Genomic DNA, 26,473 nt, shown 5'->3' with positions numbered 1-26,473 from the left:
TCAGGTTCAACGTCATTAATTGGTGTCCACAGCCCGGCCCTTGTTCAAGCAGGTGTCTGGAGTAGAGACTGGGAAACCCAGACTCAAGGAAAACACCAGTGACGCAGGTGAGCCACCTGCCTGGGGATATCAGGTAAGCTCTAGCCTAAATGCGCATCTGGAAGACACCCGGGGGGGGGGGGTGGGCACGCAGCAGGTGGCCCTCCCCAGGTTCATTCATGAAGGGCAAAGCGTTTGGGGCCAGGCTGCCCTGGGCTGAGTCTCCACTCACTCACTGCCACATGTGGGGCGAGTTACTTATTTTCCTCCCCTGTAAATGAGTCCACACTTCCTATGGTTCTTATATGCATAACAAAAAGAGTCAAAGATAAAGCAAGAACGTAAGTGCCTGACTCCAGGAAGGGCCCAATACATCTCAGTTAATATTATTACAATATCTAGGCCATGAAGGAGAAGGGATAATACCATAGACTTCCAGGTGCTGCTTTCCCTGATTCCGGGAATGGGGAGAGTTGATTTGCCGCTGACCCAAGCCTGGGTGACTGGGCAGCAGGACAGACGCTGTCACCTTAACCAGAGACAGTCACAGAGCACCCTGCTGGAGAGCATGTCCCCGCTGTCTTGCCCGGCAGCTCCCCGGTTGCCGTAACAGGTACTCAGTTATCAAAGACGGAGAAACAGTCACGATGAATTCTTTGCTCCGAAACCTATTCTGTGTCTTCTCTCACTTTTTCTAAATTTCTCCTGCTGTAATTTAGACCCAAGGATTTTATTTCCTGAAATTTCACTTTAGCTTTTCTCTCTCTGACTCTATTTCTTAGAATAGTTCCTCACTTGGTCCTTTAAAAAAAGAAGACAATTGCTGTTAGGTCTCTCTGATTTTAAGATCAATAGAAATCAGCAAAAGCAAAAAAAAAAAAAAAAATCACATCCATCTGACCCTGACTTGTGCTCACGGTGAGCAGCTGCCTCTGGCTTTGCTGTTTGAATAACCTCTGGGTGTCCGATCCACCCCCACAGCTCAAGCTGGAGCTCCAGAACAAATATTTGTTCCAATTTCGAACAAAGTTAGAGAGGTTTTTTTCTTCTTTCTTACAGCGAACTGTCCTCTGTTGTTCCTTTGAACTCGGTTTAGCAGGAAGGAGTGGAGTCCTCCCCGGCTGCCTGCTCCGGCCGCCTGCTCCGGGGAGCTTGGCAAAGCTGTCCCGCAGAATGAGACGACTCACATGCTTTCTCATCTGTCTGCTTCTTTCGGAAGCACCAGGCTTTGAAATCCCCACAAACGGACTTCCCGAAGTAAGTACTTCCAGAAGACCCCTTGCTGTTGGCCTCTGCATAGCTCAGTAAATAACCTCTTGAGGTTGCTGGTCCATGGCCTTATTCTGTGTATAATGGAAACTTATAAAAGTCATCTGAGTACAGGTGTTTACTGTTATAATTACCAGAACGTGTATTTACCCTTTAAAGCATTAACAGGTTTTGCGCGAGAGTTAAGTTCAGTGGGTGGGCATTCTAGCGTGGCATTTATGGAGCACAGCTGCTTGCTCCTTACCTAGAAAATGCGGTAATCACAGACCAAACTCAAAGGTTCGCTATGAGAATTAAATGATGTACATAAACTACGTAGCACTGTGTCTGCAGTTGCAAGTGCTTAATAATTATTAGCTATTGATATGACGATGAAGAAATACCATTATCATTTCCTACTAGGAGTGTAAGAAAAGTCCTTATCAAAGTGCCCTTGTTTTTCATATCTATGTGAACAATGACTTTTGTAATAAGGGCATTTTTTTTAATTTCAGAATATTACAGAGGTACAAACATTTTGGTTACATAATTTGGTTTTGTACAGGTTGGGTCAAAGTTGTAAGTGTGCCCATCACCCAGACAGTGTGCATTGTACCCATTAGGTGTGAATTTACCCATCCCCTCTGCCGCCCCCCCCCCCAGGCACTTGGTTTCCATTGAGTTTTCTTCCATGTGTGCACATAGGGCATGTTAAGTATTCCTGTTCAAGGTGAGGACGGCAAGTGTCGTCCGGCACAAAGCGGGATCAGTTCCCATGGAGCTCAAGGTCTCCGCTTTGGACCCTTAGCCACCAACATAGGGAAAGTCTTGGACTGAGTCACTCTGAAACTCATACAAGAGCTATTTTTATGCCAGAAAAGCAAAGCATGTTATGGGAATATCTTAGCAAAAGCAGAGACGTGCAGAGCGGATTACCTACAAAAAATGCCAAAGAATATGATGGCATATTTACGGGGGGGGGGGGGGGGGGGGGCGGAACATATCACTCTGTCTGCTTAGAAATGATCATATTTTCCAACACTTTGAAAACCACCAGAGTGTGTTGGGAGTCTCCAGTGGAAGCCAAGTCATCCAAATGTGTTTGTGCTTTTTCAGTCATTTCTAGCTGGTATTCCTTCCATACCTGCATTTTCAACCTGCGGAAACATATGGTTCATGTCCGTCCAGTCAGAAGATGCTGCTAATTCCTCCAGACCCACCCAGATACTTCCCCGGGCCCTACCTAGTCACTGGGGCCCTTTGACCCCTACCTGTCTCTCCTACCATCTCCTGGCAAACTAAAAAATGAATTCCTGCGTCCAGCAAATTTGAGGATGTTAAATTCCACTTAGACACCTCTGAGACCTAACTAGCAAACATAAATACAGTGAAGAAATGATTGCATTTTAAAAAATGAGACTGCTCATAGAGAGAAGAAAGGGTATAAAATAATATAATGAATACCACCATTTGCCTTTTGGGCTCTAGACCTATTTTTAAAATAAAAATAAACATCCTCAATTCTTTTTTAAGTTTGTAGACTATGAAGATCTTGTGGAACTGGCCCCAGGCAAATTTGAATTTGCTCCAGAGAACCGGAGACATCAGGTATGGTAAGCTTTACTTCCAGAGGGCAGCGTAAAGGACAGAGAGTATGAAGAAGTAAGAGAAGGATAAAGACACCTTTTGCTAGATTTTCTCAAGAGCTTTGATTTTTAGCAGAGAGGAGCTCAGTGGTTTCACAGCTGGGTGGAAGCAGGTGAGATACAGTCAGGCCTCCATGTGGCTGTCCAGCAGCCTCCAAACCTCATCAGTCACCTTAGTCCCTTAAGGAGTGTTTTCTTCAAAATTTAAGATTATAGAATGATTTCACTGCCTTACAAGGAAGATTTCCTACTAGGAGGACTTTTTTTTTCCTTTCTTTATTTCTTTTTTTTTTCTTTGGAGACAAGGTCTCGCTCTGTCACCCACGCTAGAGTGCAGTGGCATAACATAGCTCACTGTAGCCTCAAACTCCTGGGCTCAAGTGATCCTCCTGCCTCAGCCTCTGGAGTAGCCAGGACTACAGGCACACGCCATGACAACCGGGTAATTTTTCTATTTTTAGTAGAGACGAGGTCTCGTTTTTGCTCAGGCTGGTCTTGAACTCCTGAGCTCAAGCAATCCTCCCTCCTCGGCCTCCCAGAGTCCTAGGATTATAGGCATGAGCCACTGTGCCCGGCCTCAGGAGGACTTTTCTTATTCCACTGGTGACAGACACTTCCCGTTGAAGCCTCACACTCTCCTTCCTCCCGTCACCCTGTCTTGGGAAGTGGCTCAGACCTGGCCACACCCGAGGCTGCATCTACCAGTGGCAGCATAGGTGGCCAAAATCCTCTTATTAAGGGGGCGAGTTCTCCAGCGAGAGCCCACATGCTGAGAAAGGAGTTATTTATGGAGGCAGAGAGCGCTGAGCTGACCAGTGACTTATTTTGTATGGGTATGAATTTTTTGCTTTCTTCTAAAAGTTTTTTTTTTTTTTTGTAGAACAATAATATTAAAACCCAATAGGCAAGACCTCACGTCAGTCTTTAGCCACAAGAAAGAAAAATTAGTCATTGAGTATTCCATTCAAGAAGTCCAAACAAAGGTAACTGGTGATCCCACTATATCACACAGCACTAGAATCTCAGTTCACCCCAAACCAGGCTAGCTGAGCTTCCATCCGACACCTGCCTTATTATTTTCCAATCCAGTAGACATTAAATGTTCACCCATCACTCTGGAGCCATTCAGTTTTCACAGGCAAGGAGATGGATGACCTTTGTCCATGCCCCCAGGACAGTCATTTAGTGGATAATCCCCTAGCGTGGTGGTTAAGAGCACAGAATTTTCCAGGTGCTACTCACCAGGCTTGGTTCCAGGGCTACACCATGGAGGAAATGCATCAAAGTCCCCGCTCTCATGTAGCTTAATCTGAAGGAGGAGGCAGACCTTAATCAAACCGTCCCTCAAATAGAACAGATGATTATTAATATAAAGCAAAGCGAGAGACCTGAAGGAAGAATATGCTGCTATGGAAACACTTAGTGAAGGAAGCTGACCTGGTCTTGGGGGGCCAGAGGAGTGGGGATCTGAAGCATGAGTAGGAGTTCGTGTGGGAGTAGGGGACAGAGAGGGCCAGGCAGGAGAAGCATCACACACAGTGGGAACAGCATGTCCAGAGCCTCAGGGTAGAACAGAACATTGGGATCAACATCCAACTGAATAAAACATAAACGGCACAAATAGAGTAACAGGGCTATATGCTACCCAGTCTGTGTGTGGCTGAATGCTTTTATCTAAAAATATTGGGTTTTGCATTATATCAAAGAGTGACGTATGTGCAATCATAAATGGTGGGGAAACTTGTTCAGAGAAACTCACCGGTGGGAAAATCATTTTCAAGAATATTTGATAGTTACTTCTCAGCTCCAGTGAATGAATGATAGCTCAGTATTGCAGAAAAAGAAAATTTTTTGACTGAGAAAATGGTTTTTGCCCTTGAGGTCAGAAGTAACACCCAGTTGAAGAATGATTGTCTAACTTCCTTTCACAGAGAAGCCTTTCCGGAGAATCCGGAGAAACGACGGTACGTTTACTTTGATTTTGATTTTGTTACAAACTGATGCCAGAATGATTTTTTTGTTAACTATTACCTGGAAATCAATCCAGGTGTCTCCTTTGTCTTCATCAGTGTTTACCTGACTTGCAAAATACCCCCTTGCCCAATTCTGTTTGGAGGTTTCTCTGAAATTCAGCATTGATGAGTACAGTATTTTCAAACAGGAGAGAGGCCACCAGAAGCTGAGATGTCCTCTCTCTCTATATTTCCTCGGGTTTTATCAACAGCATAGGTTTCATCCCTCCATAGGCATTATTTATTCCAACTTAACAGTTTTGATTTAAAATATGACACCTGACAGCCTTGGAGAATGAAAGACTGGCTGTGGAAAGGAACTCTTAGACACAAAATGGCCCGGTTCCCTGAGATGTTCAAAGTAGACCCCCTGTGGCAAGAAAACAGCCCGAGGAAGCAGTTTATGCTGTGCTTCCTGCTCTGAACAGACGGAAACTGCCAGAAATGCACACTTACCTGGAGGGAACGACAAGCAAATTAGCCTGGATTTTATCTTAGCTTGAGGCGAGCTGCATGTTAATTAACCGTAAGGTTTAATCTCAAGCCACAGAGTTTGGGGAATGACACCTAGTATTAAAAGAAGCAAATCCTTTTGGAGAAAAAAGCAAAATCTAATGGGTCACATAATTGCCATAGACCTGAACAAGCTTGCAGCCTCCTCCTAAAAGATGTGGATTTTTAGAGTCTTGCCTTTGATCAAACTGATGTCCTGTGATTCTTTTATACTGGGGCTGCCTTAAATCAGCAGAGATAAGAAAAGAAGGTCTAGAGAGTTGGACCAAACATTGCATCAAAATGCCCTCTGCGTGATAAATGCTCGTTGCCCACACGCATCGGTGTTCTCATAGCTTGTTCTAATCGGGGGGACGAGGAAAAGACCGAAGATGAAATTGTAATAGATGAGATTGAAGAGAGTAGGGAGCTGTAGGGGGTTTGTGTGTTTGCACCCCACAGCACCCCGGCCACTTCTGACTCTGAAGATACAGCCAGGGTCCCCTTCCAACTCCAACATCCTGAATCCTCTCCCCAGCTGTGGCCCTGCATTGAGAGTTATTTCCTGGACTTCCTCCATCCAATCTGCCTCCCCACAACCTTTTTCTACGTATAGTCTAATTTTTTAAACACCATTATTAATAGACTCCTTAGTCTAAAAGGGCATCTCAGGCTGTCTCCAAAGGCAGACCTCTGCCTGTGGGGTTAAGAGAATGCTTAATAACACCTGAGTTATAACTTACCAATGCCCCGGAATTGTGCGTAACGAGTGAAATGGACCACTGTTAACATCAATGCATAGTGAAGTTCTGTGTGATTTTGCTATCCGTACAGTTGTGCTTTCTTGCCACTTTCAGGACGATCAAGTAACTCTTTATAGCTATAAAGTCCAGTCAACTATCACCTCTCGTTCGGCCACCACCGTCATTCAGAGCAAAGTGGTGAACAACTCCCCCCAGCCTCAGAACGTCGTGTTTGATGTCCAGATTCCCAAAGGAGCCTTCATTACCAACTTCTCCATGTGAGTAACTCCTAGGTAGAACCAGAAATAGCTTACGCTGTGCTCACAGAATCAAGAACCCTCACAGTTAGAAAGGGACCTGAGTGGTCAACTGTTCCAATGGTTGTCACCTCTAAGGCTGCCCACCTGCTGGGTGGGGAGGGTCCCTATCATTTGTTCCTGTTCAAATTATCAGAATTTGTGAAGGATTTGCTTTTTGTTTCTAATAAGTTAAAGCAAACTTAAGGCTATCTCTATAGTAACGACCTCCCACTTATTTGCATTTTAATGTGCTTTCTTGTGGGGAAAAAATATATGGAGTTGTTCTAGCTTACAGGAAACCGCATACAAGGGTGTGTACAGCAGGTCAGTGTCATCTTCCATATGTTTCTCCAAGGAAAAAAAAATGTTGAGAAGCACTGATTAAATCCAATCACTAGCCAGCGCTTGAATTTGTCTATTATACCACTGACGGGTGGGTTATCCTGGCTGGACTTGATGATTTCCTTAACGATAAATTCATTCCTTCACAAGGCAACGGCCGACAACTCTGTTAGAATTATTTCTTATACTTGATTTAAATATTTTCCATTGTCTACCCAGTGACTCTAGTTCTACTCACATGGAATAAAAAAAAAAAATCTCTACAGCATACTGAAGTTCTCGTGAATGAAATGATGTGTCATCTGAGTTTGGCTTCAAAATAATTGAGGTGGGAAGCGTGGGAGTTTAGACAAATTAAGATTGGCCAAGTATTGACAATGGTGTAGCTCAGTGATGGCTTCATGGAGGTCTTTTCTATGATTCTCTCTATTCTTGTATGTTTGAAAATCTCCATAATGAAAAAAGTTTTTTAATTATTCTAACACTCGTCACATAGTTAAGGCCAGTAACCTTGCCCGCTTGGAGACTTTGTGTACCAAGGCTAAAAACTCCCTGCTCTTCCACGTGATTGGAATGGTTTTCTGTGTCCTGGGTATCCTGGTGGCCGCCCCAGGGTGGGCTCCAGTTGGTCTATGTCCCTCTTGGGCTGGCCAGAACAGAGCGCGGTCCCCTGCGTACAGTCTGCCTATTTCATATGAAGACATTAGGTTGAGTTACTTCTCATCTGCTTTTGTCCTTCATATACCAAGGTAATCAGTGATAATTGTGAATAAATAAAATAAAGGGTTCAACCACCAGGCACTTGGGCTGCTAAAAACTGCAGAGCCACGTTAATTATATTTTCTAAATAAAATGAAGTAGGTAGAAAAAAAGCCGTATGTGACTTTGATTGGTATCCTTTGAATTGGCTAAAAAATGGATCACTTTTTTTGGTCAGCCTTTTCTAAAAAGTCAAGGGAGAAGGAAAAGCTTTTCTGTAATAAAATTATATGATCCCATGTCCAGAAATGACATTTAAAACTATATTTAATAAATTCTGATTTTTAAAAGATATAATCAGAACTTATTCTAGGGATCTCTTCTTTCTGTTTTCTTTCATTCTTTTCTTTCTTCGCCATCTCATTCCACAGAACTGTGGTCCCCAACCCCTGGGCCAAGGACCGGTACCGGTCCATGGCCTGTTAGGAACCTGGCCGCACAGCAGGAGGTGAGCAGCAGGTGAGCGAGCGAAGCTTCATCTGTATTTACAGCTGCTCCCCATGGCTCGCATCACCACCTGAGCTCTGCCTCCCCCCAACCCCCTGTCTCATGGAAAAATTGTCTTCCATGAAACCGGTCCCTGGTGCCAAAAGGGTTGGAGACCACTGCCATAGAAGATTTGAAGTGACAAGAGACAGAATAGTGAAACATACATTTATTTTGGTCTCCCTCTACACAGGGCCAAATTTGTAGGACCAGAGAAGAGAGCTCTTTCATCATCGCAGTTTAAAATAAGCTGTGTGTCTTTTACAGGCACTCATCCTATTCCTGAGGGATGCCCTAATTACCTGACCTAATTACCTCCCAAAGGCCCCACTTCTAATCCCATCGTATTAGCAGGTAGTAGTCCACATACGGATTTTGGGGAACACAAACGGTCCATTGCATACTCCCAGCCTGTACCAAATTCTTTACTCGCAGAAGAATGTGCTGGTGAACCCAATGTAATGAGATATTTAGTGATTTATCAGTCACCTCTCCTAGTCACATGGGTCACTAACCATGGATACCCAAAAAGAAGGACACAATTTGAAAATGAGGAAAAAGTTTAAACACAAACAACAAGACACGAGGGAAAGTTTTTAGGATGGGAGCTTACTTCTTCGCCCCTCTCAAATCACACTGTCAAATAAAGGATGTCTTGTCTATGAGTTATTCCAATGTCTCTTCCTGTCTCTTACAGATGCAAAATGGTCATTGCTCCCCGTTCATTATGTCGAGTGTGCTGGGTTGTTTCTGTTGCTCTGCTAAGGCTGCTACTCTGACCAACAGTTGCCTTCTGTCCTTTTCTAGGACTGTGGATGGCACGACATTCAGGAGTTCCATTAAGGAGAAAACTGTGGGCAAAGCTCTGTACTCACAGGCGAGAGCAAGAGGCAAGACGGCAGGCTTGGTGAGGTAAGGCCTGAACGACAGGACCTGCCCTCCATCTTGACAGGGGCTCCTCTCTTGTCCCCTCACCCAGGGGCAAACCAGCTGTTTTCTGTTTAAAATCATCAATGCCTCAAAATAAATAATCACATTGGACTCAATATGTACAGTGACCAAATAAGCTCTTACACTAGAAATACATATTCAATGTGATGAAATAATAGAATTCTTCTAAAATATATAAAGAGGCCAGGTGCAGTGGCTCATGCCTGTAATCCCAGCAATTTGAGAGGCTGAGGCAGGAGGATCGCTTGAGGCCAGGAGTTCGAGACCAGCCTGGGCAACATAGCGAGACCCCATCTTTACAGAAAATAAGAAAAATTAGCCGGGAGTGATGGCGCATGCCTGTAGTCCCAGCTATTTGGGAGGTTGAGGCAGGAGGATCTCTTGAGCCCAGGAGTTTGAGGCTGCAGTGAGCTGTGATCGCACCACTGCACTCCAGCCTGGGTGACAGAGTGAGACCCTGCCTCTAAAAAAATAGTAAAATAAAATAAAACATTAAAATAAAAAAATGAAGACTTCCTGGAGTGAGTTTCCAATGCAGCATAGGAAATGTGTGCTGTCTTTGGAGTCGTCTAACCTTAGCTATGAGTCCTGGTCCTCGAATTGGCTGGCGGTGGGGTCCTGAGCAGCTTCCTCATCTTCTACGAGCCTCACTTATTATCGTCTGAAAGATCAAGGTGATGATATCGGTCCTGCAGAGCTGCTGTATCAGTGGTGACATATGTCAAGGTCCTGGCCCAGAATAGGAACCAATCGCTAGTAGCTTTTTGCAGATGACACTCAAATCAGTAAGAAGCTCTGGAAGCAGAAGATCAGGTAGGAGAAGAGACTGACGCTCTTGCTGGGATTAACCAGATCTAGACGTTGCACTTATCTCCAGAGTACGGACCGTTCATTTCCATAACCGGCTGAGAGGCTGGATCAGCCAGGAAAGTCTCCACGCCCTCCGCCTAGACCCTGGGTCTTGCAGCTCGGTCGTCCATGTGCTGACTTATGTTGGGGGCTCTCATCTTTAGGAGCGGGGCTCTCGATATGGAGAACTTCAAAACCGAAGTGAACGTCCTTCCCGGAGCAAAGGTGCAGTTCGAACTCCAGTACCAGGAGGTGAAGTGGAGGAAGCTGGGATCCTATGAGCACAGGGTTTCTCTGCAGCCAGGACGGCTGGCCAAACACTTGGAGGTGAGCGTGGCTTTGTAGGGTGGACAGTGACCCTGCCCTTTCATGGTCCCCATCCCTGATTTATACTTTCTGTTTGTCATCACTATTTTGTGGTGTTGGATGCCACTCGACTCTGCAGGTGTATCGAACAGATTATGGGTTTGCAGTGAACCATGGCCTGATGGATTTAAGCATCAATTCTGCCCCTCATTAACTGTATTGCAGTAGTTTCCTGGTGCTGCCGTAAGAAATTACCACAAACTGCACAGAACGCAACAGAAGTCTCTCTCAGAAGTCTAAATCAGGGTGTCATCAGAGCTGCCCTCCCCTGGGAGCTCTATAAGAGGGTCTGTTCCTTGCTGCTTCTGCTGTCTGGCAGCTGCTGGCATCCCTTGACTTGCGACATGTCACTCCAATCTCTTCCTCTGTGGTCACATCACCTCCTCCTCTGAGCATCTCATATCCCACTCTGCCTCTCTCCTGTAAGGACACTTGTCATCGGATTTAGAGCCCACCAGCCAGTACAGGATGATCTCATCTGAAGATCCTTAACTCCATCTGCAAAAACCCTGTTTCCAAATATATTCACATTCAGGGGTTCCAGAGATTTGATGTAGGCATATCTTTCGGGTGTTGCCACATTCAACCCACGCTAATCTCTAGAGACAGGTTATCCTGAGTCTCCACTGTCTCATCTGTAAAAAAGATACTGTAACAGTGGCTCACACCTGTAATCCCAGCACTTGGGGAAGCCAAAGTGGGAGGATTGCTTGAGACCAGGAGTTTGAGACCAGCCTGGGCAACATAGCAAGACCCCACTTCTACAAAAGGATGCTATGACATACTTTGTTCCTTAGTTCTAAGTGAGGTGAATTCATGGAACTAGGTAGCAGATGATAGGTGCTCAATGAATGTTCAGTTAGTTGTCTTCCCTGCCACCCCGACCATTGTTGCTGCAGGGGAGCGATGCCTTTGGCATTGGTTGCACTGGCCATCCCTTGAACTCACCTGTGCCGTCATCTTCACGTCTTGATGTAAAGTCTGAAATGCTCTTTTCTTTGCTCACATCTTTGTGGCGCCATTTGAGCATGTTGTGTAGGAGGCAGAGCGAAGCAACCCAGGGGCATGTACCATCCAACCCGCCTGTCTGCCTGGCACATGGGAGAGTGAGGCAGACAGGCTGTGAATGGTCCACAGACACAGGAGACGAAAGGGGACGAATTAATCATGGTGACGTTTTCATTCCCATTTGAAAAGCTGCATATCTGATAAGTAATGTCCTCCTTTTCCCCCAGCACTGTGAATGCTCTTATTAATAAATAGACTAGAGTAGAATGAAGAAGGGGAATTAAGCCCTGGGGGAATGAGGCCGTAGACCATGAACACTGAGTTGCCAGACGCGGGTTTAGCCTCCGTGGTGAGATGACCCGCGTCCCGGGGGATCTATAAGAGAACTTGCAGAGGGGACCATGGAACTGTGCTGGGAAAACCCGAAGACGAGAAAAGTGTCACAGGACTTAATAGTAATTGTCCTTCTTGCTTAAAAAGCCTTTAAAGACTTTTGATGCTTTGGGTACTTCTCTCTCCCACCCCCAGGTGGACGTGTGGATCATTGAACCTCAGGGAATACGGTTTCTTCATGTCCCCGACACCTTTGAAGGCCATTTCGATGGAGTTCCAGTCATCTCTAAAGGACACCAGAAGGTACCGTGAGCCTGGCACGTCTTCCACGGGGCATGCAAGACAACACTCCCAGTCACGTCATTCCCTTTAGACACGAGGCTGTCCCTTTCAAGCCTCATTTTCCCCAAGTCATCCACTTGACCAGCAGCTAAGAGGCAGCTTTCATATAATGTGTGGTAGGTTTCCATCAACCACAGCAAGAACAAGTCAGCTTAATTCTCTGTACCTTAATGGCCAGTGATGACCAACTGTGACTCCTCTAAGGTCAAACTCCTCTAGGAACATTTCACAGACTCTTTCCGGAGCCTGTCATCATGCCTTCCATGGGGGATGGAGGAAACTCTTTGATCTCCTTTAAAAAGGCCTCAAACCAGGCAAACAAACAACACTGCAGGCCAGCAGATGCTCCCCTCGAAAGCCCTGGCTGTGTCCCTTACATCAAGGACAAGCCTACGGCTGCTGCCTGCGTGCAGCACGGCCACTGGGCAGTGCCTCTTCCCCTACATGCACGAGGAGGGCCGGGCACAGGCTCTGACGCCACCGCTCTTTCCAGGCGCACGTCTCCTTCAAGCCCACAGTGGAGCAGCAGAGAATATGCCCCAGCTGCCTGGAGACCGCGGTGGACGGGGAGCTGGTGGTGATGTATGACGTGAACAGAGAGGAGAAGGCTGGGGAGCTCGAGGTGAGTGCAGAGGGACGCTAGTGCCACCTCCAAGGTGACACCACAGGGCTGCTGCTTGCTGAACGAACTCCCTGGCCTGTGGGTAGTTTCTAGCTGCAGAGAACGGACTGAAATTACATTCCTTTAATATGCTGCTGAGCATTATCTTTTATGTCGTAAAAACCAAATAAGGCCGGGCACAGTGGCTCACGCCTATAATCCTAGCAGAGTGGACTCTGCTGGGAAGGCATGGACCCTCATGGGACAGGAACGGGGGAGAAGGCAGGGGAAGGGGAGACGGGCGTGCACCAAGCTCTCACCTCCTCACCTCTCCTCTCCGGGCCCCCATCTCCCCACCTTCTGAACATTGGTCAGGATTTGACTCACAGACACCTTCTGTTTTTCAGGTATTCAATGGATATTTTGTCCACTTCTTTGCTCCTGAAAACTTGGACCCAATTCCCAAGAACATCCTCTTTGTTATCGATGTGAGCGGCTCCATGTGGGGGATTAAAATGAAACAGGTAAGTGGCCCTCGTTTGCAGTGGTATTCCGGACTCTCCCTGGCTTCTTGGATCCCCTCCCGAAACGCAATCATTCAATTGTTCCTCCCCTTTCAGGGTGAAAACTGAGGAACTGCGGCTACTGACTGGGGGTGTGAACTCCGCCCAGAGTTTTGAGATTATTGTATGTTCACAGGACGCGCACCCCCATCTTCTAATCACTCCTCCCCCGTAAAATTCCTGTCCTTCTCATCTCCCGCTTTCTGGCTTCCTCTCCCCTCTCTTCCTCTCTTTCCTGTTCTGCATCCAAAATTTCCTTGAAAAACTGTCTCTTTGACCTCTTTGAAAAATTTCATCTCTGCATCACCTCCTCTCACTCTGATCACTCATATCCCTTCAGTTCTTCTGCATAATGTTTTAGTTTAATATCTTGCGTTCACGTGGAACTTTTAAATCAATATATGCATATCATTTCTGATTATATCGAATTCCTTAAGGGTGGCTTTCCTTTCTCATGTTTTCCAGTTTGGAGCTCAGTATAGGCTTATTCCGTGACAAGTGGTGTAGATGCCATTCTAAAGAACAAACAAGGCAATATCCATCCAACCAATGTGAGCAACCAACCATCATTCATTCAGCAACCGTTTTTGTTTTTTGAGACAGGGTCTCATTCTGTCTCCTAGGCTAGAGTGCCATGGCGTCAGCCCAGCTCACAGAAACCTCAAACTCCTGGGCTCAAGCGATCCTTCTGCCTCAGCCTCCCAAGTAGCTGGGACTATAAGTGTGCAACAAAACACCCAGCTAATACACATACCGCCAGGCACGGTGGCTCACACCTGTAATCCTAGCACTTTGGGAGGCCAAGGCAGAAGGATCACTTGATGCCAGGAGTTTGAGACAAGCCTGGGCAACATAAGACCCCATCTCTACAAAATTTTTTTTAAAAATTAGCTAGGCATGGTAGCACACACCTGTAGTCCTAGCTACTTGGGAGGCTGAGGCAGGAGGATCACTTGAGGCCAGAAGTTTAAGGCTGTAGTGAGCTGTGATCACACTACTGCACTCCAGCCTGGGCAACAGAGTGAGAACCTGTCTCAAAAGAAAACAAAAAATAAACAAACAAAAAAACCAGTCAAACTGGTCATGCATAACAAAATAAGACAGTAAAAATTTAGGTATCAAAAAGATCAGGTTGGTGGCTCACACCTGTAATCCCAGCACTTTGGGAGGCTGAGGGGGAGGATTGCTTGAGGCCAGGAGTTCAAGACCAGCCTGAGCAACATAGTGAGACACCTGTCTCTAGAAAAAAAAAATAGAAAAATTAGCTGGACATGGTGGCACACACCTGTAGTCCCAGCTACTCGAGAGGCTGAGGCAGGAGGATCACTTGAGGCCAGGAGTTTGAGGTTGCAGTGAGCTGTGATGATGCCACTGTACTCTAGCTGGGGCATAGAACGAAACTCTGTCTCAAAAAAAAAAAAAAAAAAGAGTCAATAATAACATGTTCAGAATACGCAAAGGGTAGGTCTGTGTTGACTGAGGTGAGTTCAAGATGTTTTCTAGAAGTTCAGCTTGAGCCAGTACTTGATAGATGACCAGGATCAATGACTGGTCTTCCTAGTTTCTTCTTAGGCTTAGATTTTATATAATGAGACCTTTCATTTTCTTTCAAAATAGACTGTGGAAGCAATGAAGACCATATTGGAGGACCTACGAGCAGAAGACCAATTCTCTGTGGTTGATTTCAACCAGAACGTTCGAACCTGGAGAAATGATTTAGTTTCAGCTACTAAAACACAGGTCGAAGACGCCAAGAGGTATATTGAGAAAATCCAGCCCAGTGGAGGTGAGTGGGTTTGGTCTAAAGCCCAGTGAGAAGCTTCTGTGGTTCACGTAAACAGCGTCATGTCCTGTCACGGGGGTCTTCGCACAGTCTAGCGTGGGCTGCCTTAAATAATGCCTTTATTGGTAAATGATGAACACTAAGTTTGTGATGAAAGCACAACACACAATCCAGCCCACACAAGTTTTTAACCATCCCCATCTTCCCTAGAAAAGGGCTCAGGAAGTGACAATGTATGTCTTTATTACTTGCATTTCGTAAAATGTTAGTCTCCAGCGCATCTCAGCGAGGCTGATTTCACAAAATAGCAGACTGGTGCTTTGAAAGGGTTAATTCATCTCCAAGGGGATGGTTTGCTTCAAAGTGAATATTTCATGACACCAGGGGATCACCAGGCTGAGCAAGTTTTGTGTCACTTAAAAAGCAATCAGATAATTTTGAAATTGGACACATTATGCCTAAGTCATCACCAAACAGATGAGCCTGAATCTGGGATGTAATGTTTGTGTGTGGAAAGAAAGCACAGGCAACAACACGTGATGTTCCCTCCACAGGCACAAACATCAACGAAGCGCTCTTGCGGGCCATCTTCATTTTGAATGAAGCCAGTAACTTGGGGGCGTTGGACCCCAACTCGGTCTCGCTGATCATCCTGGTTTCTGATGGAGATCCGACAGTAGGCAAGTATCGCTTCCGTCTTCTCCTGACAAACATTTTCACTGTTGTTCCTCAGAACGGCGGTTTGCTTAAAATGGGAACTCTAACGGGGCTTATCTGTGTTTCTAAAACATGTTAAACCCTTGCTTCCTAAAGAAAGTGTCCTGCCCCTGAAACCCTCACCCCCTTAGGCCACCTCCAGCAGAGCCCATGAATGTCCCCACGTCACCTAAACCATATGGAGAAATGTGAGTTTGGATTTTAGCAGTATGTTGTGAGGACTGCGGATGCATCTGGGGAGATGCATTTATTTCCTCAACTGGAGGTATGTGAAGCGGGTGTGTGGAGGTGTGAATGAGGGTTGGTCCCAGCTGTCCCAGTACTGCCTCTGGAGGCCACTGTGACACATCCCTACTCTCCACATTTCCCCTAGTTGCAGCTGGAGAACTGACTGGTCTCCGAGACAGCCTCTAAGTTAATCCTCTTTCTTACCTGCAAAATAGCTTCGGCAGCTCCCTACTTGTCCCTAACCACATTTATTTTCATTTGTTTTATTCGTGTCTTTATACTGATGACTATAAGCAATAGTGAACGCTACATTATGTTGCCTGAGAGTGTTGTCACATAGACAAGGATCATGTCTAGTCCGTGCCTGACACAGCTACATGGAATGAAAATGCATAAGGCAGTGACGACAATGGCATCTGCATCTGCTGTAGATTCCATGTTTCCTCCTCAGCTCACATTACTTTTAAAACAAAGGAAATATGCTAAAAGAAAAAGAGATATGGTTTAAAAAATTAAGTCTCTTTCTCACTCCTGTTTCCCAACCATCCAGTTCCTGTCCCTGGAGTCGGTCACTGGTTACCAGTTTCTTGTGTATCTTCCCAGAGATAGATCCTGCATTTTACATTTTCGCAAATTTTGCTAAACTTGCCCTTCTTGGATTTTCCCAAAAACGTTGTACCATAGCTTCTTCATCCCTTTCCTTTCTGTCATCACCAACTTCAGGTGAAGTAAAATTGTCGAAAATTCAGAAAAATGTGAAGCAGAGCATACAAGACAATATCTCTTTGTTCAGCTTGGGGATGGGATTTGATGTGGACTACGACTTTTTGAAGAGACTGTCCAATGACAACCGTGGAATTGCTCAAAGGATTTATGGAAACCAGGACACGTCTTCCCAGCTTAAGGTAACAGTTTCTTCTAGTTCTTTTCTTTGCTCAAAATCATCTAGCTACCCATATCTGACACTTGAAAGAAGGGCTGGATATGACCCAAAATTGTCATTATTTTAGCCATATCCAGTCACAAGAAGCAGGCCAGTGTTCCATTTCTTTCTTGTACATTCCCCTTCACCCCTGTATTTCTGCACTAACAGGGAGACACACTTCTCTACCCACCCTCAACAAAGTCTCCCAAACCACCATCAAAGCTTCTCGTAGCTTCCCCGTCCCCCAAGCACTTGGTCTCCCTGTCATCATGCTGCCGGTTTTCCCTTTAAAGTGTCCTGTCATCTTGGATATCAATTTTTTAACATGTAAAACAGATCAAACTATGGTCTGTAAGTTTCCTTAAATACAAAAGATACAAATTACTTGTTTATTTTGAATAAATGTACAAGAAAACGCTATAGGGAAAGAAGAACATGCCTTTTCCCCTGCTTTTTGTCAGAGTCAGGCACTGTATTTCAGCTTGGGGTCAGGTAAGGGACAAGGTTCCCTTAGGAATATCAACCCAGCTGATTTTTATTATTATAAGTGTCCATGAGCTTTTTGTGCTGAACATAACAGAAAATAAAACAAAAATACTGGGCTCTTAAATCAAGGGTAATATTCTTAACAAGTCTTTATCCTCTCTCTGTCTCCGTTTTTTCTGATAATTTATGAGCATTTTTCCTTGTCCCAGAGGTCCCATGAGAATAAATTAAGAGGTATATGCTGAGCATTTGAAGAATCTCAGAGAAAAATGCTTTAGACCTACAAAATGGTAAGAAAATAATGATTTCTCTCTTTTTTTTTTAATGAATTGTAGAAATTCTACAACCAGGTCTCTACTCCACTGCTCCGGAATGTTCAGTTCAACTATCCCCATACATCAGTCACGGATGTCACTCAAAACAGTTTCCATAACTACTTTGGAGGTTCAGAGATTGTGGTGGCAGGAAAATTCGACCCTGATAAACTGGAGCAACTACAGGGCATTATCACTGCCACGTCGGTACGATTATTTACAGTCCATCTTGTATGTTACCCCTGCCTTCCCAGAATCATGTATGTAGCATAAAAGCAACACGTGAAGGAGAAGGCATGAGAATGTCTCTGCCGTCTGCCCAACTATTCTGTAAATCCTTACCTGTTCACCAAGCCCAAGCCCAAGGTGTGCATTTCCTTCCTCAGTAGAGGCTGAGGAAGGCTCAATGTTCCATGCCTCCCGCATTCCCGTTCATTTACAGCAAGTACTAAACATGCGCATGGATTAACCATAATTCTCTTCCCCCCGGGGTGTCTTTCAACTGAACCTCCCACCATCTAGGCGAACACGGAGTTAGTCTTGGAAACGCTGGCCCAGATGGATGACTTGCAGGATTTTCTGTCAAAAGACAAGCATGCAGACCCCGATTTCACCAGGAAACTGTGGGCCTACCTAACAATCAACCAACTGCTGGCCGAGCGGTAAGCAGAGACGAGCACACACACCACGGGGATTTGAAAAGGTGAAACGTTCACCTTGAATAGCTGAAGTCACACACACGCAAAAAGAGTTTAGAACCAAGAAAGGCAGCAAATGAATATAGGTTTGGATCATTAACTTCCTCTGGTTTCGGACACTTTAGCTGAAGCTGGGTTCACTCTTGTTTCTTTTTTATTGAGATGTATGATTAATAATACCCTACAGTAAGGTGTGTAAAGTGCATTAATGTTAAGTGTGCAGCTTAATGAATTTCTACATGTCACCCGTGTAATCAACACCCAGATCCAAATGTAGTACCTCAGAGAGTTCCCTGTTCTCCGTCCCAATCATCACCCGCCACTTCCAGCAGAAACCACTACTTCAACATCTGCCACCATTAATTAGTTTTGCCTGTTACTAAATTTCACATAATCGTTCCATCTGTATTCTTTCGTTTCTAGCTTCTGTCTCTCAATACAATGTCCATGAGAGTCATCCATGCTGCCGCGTGTATCGGTGGTTCATGTGCATTTACTCTTGAAGACCGGTTATTTTCCAAAGAGAAATTCACTGTGATGCTATTATGATGTCCCCTAAGGAAGGGCTCCCCAAAGCTCACCCATGTCACCTCTGGTTCTCCGCCGAGCTGCATCTCGGCTCTTCGACATAAAAACTGTATCACTAGCGTAACGAATGGTCTCTTGACCACCCGCACCAGAATGACAGGAAGGTGCTGGACAAAAGCTCCTACACCCAAGCCCTACTGCACCTCTTAGATCAGATTCTCTAGGAAGATGAGACAGGATGGTCTGAACTAGATTGGGAAAATGAAACATGGTTGTATAACCAGACTCTCGGAGAAAATCCCTAATGTCGGTAAGATTATAAAAAATACACAAGGCTGTAAGCTGTGGCTTTGAAGTAAGCGAGAAATATCCCTCCCTGTCTGACAGGAGCACACTGAGTGTGTGCAAAGGCATAGAGCAGATTGTTGCAGAAGTTAAATATTGATTTTTTGGAAAGAAAATCCCTATAAAAAGATCAGTGGTTGCCAGGGGTTGGGGGATGGATGAATAGGTAGAGCAGAGAGGATTTCTAGGGCAGGGAAGCTACTCTATCTGATACCACAGTGGGGGATACGTGTCATCGCGAGTTTGTCTGAACCCATGGAACGTACAACACCAAGAATGAGCCTAGTGCCGACTGTGGACTCTGGGTGATAAAGGTGAGTCAGTGCAGACTCATCAGCTGTGTCAATAACAAATGCACCACTCTGAAGTGGGATGCAGGTTGATAGGGGGGCCTGTGCTTAGGGGAAGGTGGTACATGGGAAATCCTGGTATCTTACCGTGAGCCTAAAACTGCTCTAAAAAATAACGTTAAAGAAAAAAAACCCCACGGGATCACATAGCTAGATAAAATACTAAGTTTCTTGAAGCCAGTTAGCTCTGTTTCCCTGTCACCTTGTCCCCCTCTGCCCCCCTGCCCCAGGTAGGACACCAGACATGGGGTGCAGGGAAGAGGGGTGACAGACTTCAGTTCCAGATGCAGTGATGTTCTATAACATCTCTACTTCTTGGATACAGAAGCCTGGCTCCCACGGCTGCCGCCAAAAGGAAGATCACAAGAACCATCCTGCAGATGTCTCTAGACCATCACATTGTGACCCCACTGACCTCAATGGTGATTGAGAATGAGGCCGGGGATGAGCGCATGCTGGCCGACTCCCCGCCGCAGGACCACACGTGCTGCTCAGGTGGGTGTTCCCACCGGCTGGGCGTCACCCGGTGCTCTCGCCCACCCCAGCCCACCCCCTGCCCCCTGCCCTGTGTCCCCAGGTGCCCAAGCTCTTCCTGCCAACTTACTTCGAGAATGGTCTTCTTGCTCACAAATCTCCCAAAGGAATTCTCAAAACCTACATATGCCCCACTCCTGTGATATTTTTGAAATCAACATTTAAAATTTTTCATTTTCTTTAAAAAGTTGCAACAAATATAATTTCTGGAATATTGTAAATATTGACCTTTTAAAATAAAACTGTTACATCACTGTTTTAAATATAGCCAATGAAATAGGATACCTAATTTGATACGTACACCACCACTCATTTAAAAAAATACATGAAGAAATTCCATATTAATTATTAGAAATTTTATATTGTGCTTTTTCTAGTTGAACTTGTATTTCCATTCTACTTTCTGGAATAAAAATAAGGAAGAAACCCTCAGCTGACAGCCTCCAGGGGCTGCATAAAACAGATTCCTGAAATTGTAGGCAATTTCCATAGAAACGTAAACCTGGGAACTAACAGACGCAGGTGTTTCTGCACAGGTGCCCTGTATTACGGCAGCAAAGTTGCCCCGGGCTCAATCCCATCGTGGGCCAACCCCTCACCGACCCCAGTGATTCCGATGCTTGCGCAAGGGGCCCACGTGCTGGAGTCAACGCCCCCCCCACACGTGATAAGAGGTGAGAGAACTTCCACGCTGCCTGCGCCTCTCAGAGCCCAACGGATCATGATTCCAGGAGGCATTTGTGTGTGTTAATAAAAATCACTGCATCCTGGCAAACTAGGCGACAGGCAGTGAAAGAAGATGGCTCCATGCATTAGTCAGCGGGGGGCTGCTATAACACAGTACCACGAACTGGGGGACTTAAACAATAGACATTTCTTTCTTACAGTTCTGGAGGCTGGGAAGTCCCACACCAAGGTGCTGACAAGGTAGATTTCCTTCTGAGGACTCTTTTCTTTTCTTGTAGGGGCCACCATCTCACGGGGTGCTCACACTACCTCTTCCTTGTGTGTCTATGTGGGGAGAGAGAGAATGAGGTCTCTGGTGTCCCTTCTTATAAGGGCACCAACCCCATCATGAGGACCTCATTCTCATGGCCTCATCTATACCTAACCACCTCCCAAAGACTCCATCTTCAAATACCACCACACGAAGGGTCAGGGTTTCAACATATGGATTTTGAGGGGGACAGTTCAGTCCATAGTGCCCTTTCCCAATGGTATGGGACGAACCCTCTGGCAGGGAAGACATGCTCTTCTCATGCGGAAGGGCCAGTTGGGTATCAGGGGAAAGAACCTTCTCTTTGGAGTTCACATCATCTGTGTGGACTTGAGCAAGTTACTTAATGTTTCTGCACTTCACTTCCTTCATATTGAAAATGGGCATCATGATGCGTATATACCTGTTGGTAGCTAGGTTGCAGATTATTTGTGGAGCCATCTCTAAAGTGCTAGCACATAGTAATCACTCAAGAAATGGATGTTATTATTAAAGATCAGGAGCACCTGGGCATGGTGGAGTCTACCCAACAGAACAAAGTCCCATTTTTTAGTGTTTCAGGGTCTTGATGATCTATATTTTTAGTCTTATTTTTTTGTGTATTTGCCAAGAACCTATATTCTGGCCATATTGACTTACTTACTAAACAAATCATAAACTGTTCTACCCTTCTGATTCTGTTCACTCAGAATAATATCTCTCTCCTGTGTCTTCCGTGTTTCCCTTTCCTCCTCTGTAAGACTTAGTTCAAAAGCCAGCTTCCTCCCTCTTATGCCCTTGCTTGTTCTGCCTGGGGCGCTAACCCATCTTCATTCCCACAGCACGTGGCTTGGGCCATTACTGTGCCTTTTACGTGGTTCTGTCTCACGTTAGTGGTATGTCTGCATCCTGCACTGAAGTATTACTTTCTTGAAGGTGCAAAACATGACGTATTTATAGCTGCACCAAACATTGCCTAATTTAGTGTTTTGTCCCTAAGTTTTTTTTTTTCCCCTTTCCCCAAATATTTGTTGAATGGTTACATGGAATTTAAAAAAAAAAAAAAAAAAAAAAAAAAAGGCCAGGAAGGATCAGTTGGATAATCAGGTTCAATAACAAAGCGGTGATTTCTGATTTCTTGGGGATAGCTTGATTCTTCATTGCTGTTGGAATTGATTAATACTAATCTGTATGTCAACAATAATATGTCTCCTTTATTGTTCTGCACCATATATGGCTCCTTAAAAAATACATCTCTATTTATCTATCTCTCTATATATCTTATATTGTATATGTGCGGGTGTGTGTGTTTCTTATTACTTATTTTTTCCTATTTTTTATCTCTAGCACCCAGCTTAGTACATATATGATAGCTACAGAATAAATATCCACTGTATTTGTAAAAGAAAATAAAATGCTAACGGAGGCTCCGTGGGGAAGGTACAATGGGTATGAACCACTGAGTCCCCAGTGCTTGAAACAGTAGCTGGCACATAGTAGTAGCGCAATGAATATTTGTTCTGGCTAAATAAAGGTGTTCGGGAGCAAAATACTGTTCAAAATTATCTTCCTTTCTTTCTGATTTTGTTTCTTTTCATTTTCCAGTTGAAAATGACCCCCATTTCATCATTTACCTCCCCAAAAGCCAAAATAACATTTGTTTCAATATTGACTCAGAACCTGGAAAAATCCTCAACCTGGTTTCTGATCCAGAATCAGGTAAAATAAAAAGAAATAATATTCGAACTAGACAATTAGATTGTTGTCATGCTTCCTTGTCACTACCTGGGATTTCTTTCTTTCTCACCTTAATTGAAGTTCTTTATTTTCCAAATTCTGATATTAGTGAGGATTAAATTATGTATGTATCTAACTATTTTGAACAATTATAGCTCAATTATACAATTGTATACAACTATACAATTATAGTTCAAAATATATACTCTCTCTGAGCATGAACTAGCAGATCTTATTGTGATATAATTAATTTAAACACAGTTATAAAACAAGAATCACAAAGAAAAAAAAATGTTATATAAATCCTGAAGGAAAATAGTAATAATTTTCCCATATTGTCAAGTTTAACAAATTTGAATTTTGGTGCCCACACATGCCAAAAAAAAAAAAAAAAAAAAAAGGTACACAAGCAACAAAATCATTTTTCTTTCCTGTAGGAATTTCAGTCAATGGTCAGCTCATCGGTGCCAAGAAGCCCAATAATGGAAAACTAAGCACCTATTTTGGAAAATTGGGGTTTTACTTCCAAAACGAAGACATGAAAATAGAAATCAGCACAGAAACCATCACCCTGAGCCGGAAGTCCCGTGTGTCGGTCTTGACCTGGTCTGACACGGCTCGTGTCATCAATCAGAGGCAAGTGTTATTCCACCGAGCCCAGCCCTGTCCTCGACACACCACTGCATAAATCAATCCAGGCATCAGTGACATCAGCATAGAACTTAAAATCATCATTCCAAATACAAAGCAGTTGAGATTCAGAACAATTTACCATGTTCCTGGCAGCAGGGTCAGTGGTTTTGGTCACTGTTGTGTCTCAGGCCTAGTCTCGTGCCTAGCATTAGTGAGCACCAAGACATTGTATCTTAGGTGTTGCATCTTCCCCATTAGTATCTGAGCGTTTATCTACACCCATGCACACTGAAAGAATTTTAGGGCTGGGAGTTATAACAACAACAATATTCGTAGCAAACGCATTGTAAATAAAACTCTTAGAAAACTAGTGGGAGGAATGGAGAATTCATATTGGGGGTGAGAAAAATTACTTTCTAGAAAAGTCTGTTCTGGAATTGTTTAATTCCATCTGGACTTTCACACCAGGGTGGTTATCTCAGTGAAGAAAGAAAAAACTGTGACCATCACCCTGGATAAAGAGATGTCCTTCTCGGTTTTACTGCATCGTGTGTGGAAGAAGCACCCGATTAACGTTGACTTTCTGGGAATCTACATTCCCCCCACGAACAAGTTTTCACCCAAAGCACACGGATTAATAGGTAAAATGTCAATCAACAATTCAGCAAGGGCGGGGCCACCCTAGGTCTTCAGCAACTTTGTGTGACAGTGGCTAGAAGTTGGGAAAATGGCAGGTGCAAACTCAAGGGCACAGAGGACGGACACAGCAGTGCAGGGTGGTTCACGAGTGTGGCCGTTCCAGACGAGGGTTTCAGGATCACGAACAGGGCAAGTTATGACAAGGCACAGATAAATTTTATGCTGAGAATTTTTTTCTAACTGAAGCAAAGCGAACTGGTTTAGGAAGTCTTAGCCTCCTGGGCAACTGTCCCTCGTATTTTAAGAAGGGTTCAAACGACATCACAAACAAACCTGGTTCCTGATTTGAGCTGTGCTCTCAAGTGCGACACTCGCCCCCTGCCATCAGGGTGGCCAAGTTACTAATGGTCCCGTACAGCAACCTGATGTGCACAATGGCCGTGCTCTCAGGAGGGAGAGCAAATCACTGTTCCTTTTTCCTCTCAACTTGTCTTTCTTGACTTGTCCTTCTACCCTAGAATTTCTGGAGGGAGGATCAAAATGTAGCTTGGATCGAGTGACAAGCCTTTTTGTTTAGCATGGGATTACATGGAAATAAATGTCTGGGTTCTGTTCTGCTAGGCCAGTTCATGCAGGAGCCCAAGATACACATCTTCAATGAGAGACCGGGAAAGGATCCCCGGAAGCCAGAGGCCAGCATGGAAGTGAAAGGACAGAAGTTGACTGTCAGCAGGTGGGCTTTGGGTGCATGAGACAGCCACGAAAAGGGGCCCTGGGAGAACTGGACTCAAGTAGCAAGACAGAAGGGCAAGAAAAGGCGTTGCAAGCACTGCCTACGTCAGACTGAACAAAGCATTAGTGATAGACACACACACAACATTTGCATAAGGACACTGCCAATAGTTCTCCTTAAATGCAAATAATGACTAGATATATGTATGTGTGTCATACGATGCCAAGATTAACGAATCTTCATACATCGGAAGCCTTATGTTAACAAGTTGGATAATTGAAAAAGTCGATTAAAGGAGAAAATCATAAAAATACCTACTTCGCACCATTGTGCTGGAGAACGAATATATATTTTTATATAAGGCTGGAGCCTTCTTTTTGAGTGCAGATCTACCGACTGCCGTTTGGTAGCTTTTCTTACGCAAACCAGACCCATATGCTTCACTTGAGGTGAGAACTCGGGCACTTGTAAAGCACTCTGCGTGTAAAATTCTCACAAATCTTTATAATGTTTCCGAGTCCTTTACAGCTTGTCTCACTGATGATGCCTAATTTGGTATCATTTTAAAGCATTTTTCTCCTTTTTTAGAGTTTTTACAAAGCAGCCAACTTTGCTTTGCACACAAATGTCAATGGCTTCCACAGACCTAACCATAACGATGACAAACCTTAAAATAACAATAATAGGTACCACCACCGGTAGATTTGTGAGCTGAAGCGATGGATTCTTACTGAGTATGGCACTGAGCTGGCATTGGTTTAATAGAGAGCAGTGAGTCCCCAGTGGGCATCAGTGAGCATGTTTTAGGGAAGACAGGGTGAGTGGAAGTGAATGATGCTAATAAGTTCTCTGTGGTTGGTCAAAGAGCATCTTCTCTACTCTAATGACAAAAAGTAAATGCTGACCTCAGTTTCATCTTCAAGCACCTGATGACGCATAACCGAAACTGAGTTGACCTGTGAGCTGTGTAGTTACATCCTTTTGAGGCTCATTAACAGCAAGGTGCCGTACACCTTTGCAAATCACTGGCTTCTTTGTCCTTCAAGTGGAGGACATGAATTTGCCCTAAAATACCTGGCATTACCATTAAATATAACACTTACCCATTAAGTGAAGTTAGAGGCGCCTCGGATTCATTCTTCAGGTTCCGGAGTTCTGTTCCTGCTTTCTTTCCCTTTGGGTTAATTTGCTGCTCTGTACCTAACTGGAAAAGTCCATTTGGGTCAACCTATATCAGGGTTATTTGGACTATCTAAAGACACACTGCTTATTCTCTGTCCTTCCAACACTAAGCCCTGGACTCTGATGTTTCATAAGATTTGGGGAGCAGGGGTGATGGGGGGTGGGCAGATATGGTGACAGAAGGGACACAAAGAGGGACAGAGGGTGTCTTTGTTTCTAGATGTGCCCAGCTGCCATGTAGGAGTCTGCTTCCTAACCATGCATGTCGTTGCTCCTGCAGAGGCTTGCAGAAAGACTACAGGACGGACATTGTGTTCGGGACAGACGTTCCCTGCTGGTTTGTGCACAACAGTGGGAAAGGCTTCATTGACGGACATTACAAGGACTACTTCGTGCCTCAGCTCTATAGCTTTCTCAAACGGCCTTAAAGGTTTAGAGTTTTGGAAATTATGTGTATAAATATACCTGTTTTTCCCTGCCACCTTTGCAGATATGCTTCAGTTTGAATAATTAAAGCAAACCAGATATCACAGTGGTTTATAAAGCCTGCAAACATAGCTGAAGAAAATAAATATTTTGCAAAGAA

At 44.6% G+C, this 26,473-nt stretch overlaps 1 protein-coding gene and 1 long non-coding RNA gene across 7 annotated transcripts in view; one reads left to right on the top strand and one right to left on the bottom strand.

Annotated features, from left to right (window-relative positions):
- Nucleotides 1–26,473, bottom strand: part of LOC123626920 — a 31,930-nt gene that overhangs the window by 4,489 nt on the left and 968 nt on the right. The window contains exons 2-4 of one of the 6 annotated variants that reach the window (XR_006731075.1): nt 25,809–25,909; nt 4,176–4,242; nt 2,325–2,444 (exon numbers count right to left, since the gene is read on the bottom strand). This is a non-coding gene — a long non-coding RNA (uncharacterized LOC123626920). Of the gene's footprint in view, nt 1–1,113; nt 1,383–2,324; nt 2,445–4,175; nt 4,243–20,260; nt 20,999–23,140; nt 23,381–24,477; nt 24,496–25,808; nt 25,910–26,473 lie in introns of those variants that run through there. The other 5 variants (XR_006731076.1, XR_006731070.1, XR_006731073.1 and 2 more) reach the window with 5 other exon arrangements.
- Nucleotides 53–26,473, top strand: ITIH2 (inter-alpha-trypsin inhibitor heavy chain 2). The gene is made up of 22 exons (XM_045536160.1): nt 53–133; nt 1,099–1,296; nt 2,821–2,895; nt 4,865–4,897; nt 6,295–6,458; nt 8,874–8,978; nt 10,031–10,193; nt 11,769–11,876; nt 12,409–12,537; nt 12,924–13,040; nt 14,697–14,865; nt 15,417–15,542; nt 16,531–16,712; nt 17,554–17,739; nt 18,055–18,194; nt 19,779–19,948; nt 20,524–20,661; nt 22,569–22,682; nt 23,138–23,336; nt 23,802–23,974; nt 24,594–24,705; nt 26,168–26,473. The coding sequence occupies exons 2-22, from the start codon at nt 1,213–1,215 to the stop codon at nt 26,313–26,315; spliced, it is 2,835 nt and encodes a 944-aa protein (XP_045392116.1). The 5' UTR covers nt 53–133; nt 1,099–1,212; the 3' UTR covers nt 26,316–26,473.

This window comes from Lemur catta, chromosome 1, assembly GCF_020740605.2.
Source record: "Lemur catta isolate mLemCat1 chromosome 1, mLemCat1.pri, whole genome shotgun sequence".
In the NCBI taxonomy this organism is placed as follows: domain Eukaryota; kingdom Metazoa; phylum Chordata; class Mammalia; order Primates; family Lemuridae; genus Lemur; species Lemur catta.
The sequence above is the reverse complement of the archived record's forward strand: the minus strand, read 5'-3'. Positions and strand labels throughout refer to the sequence as shown.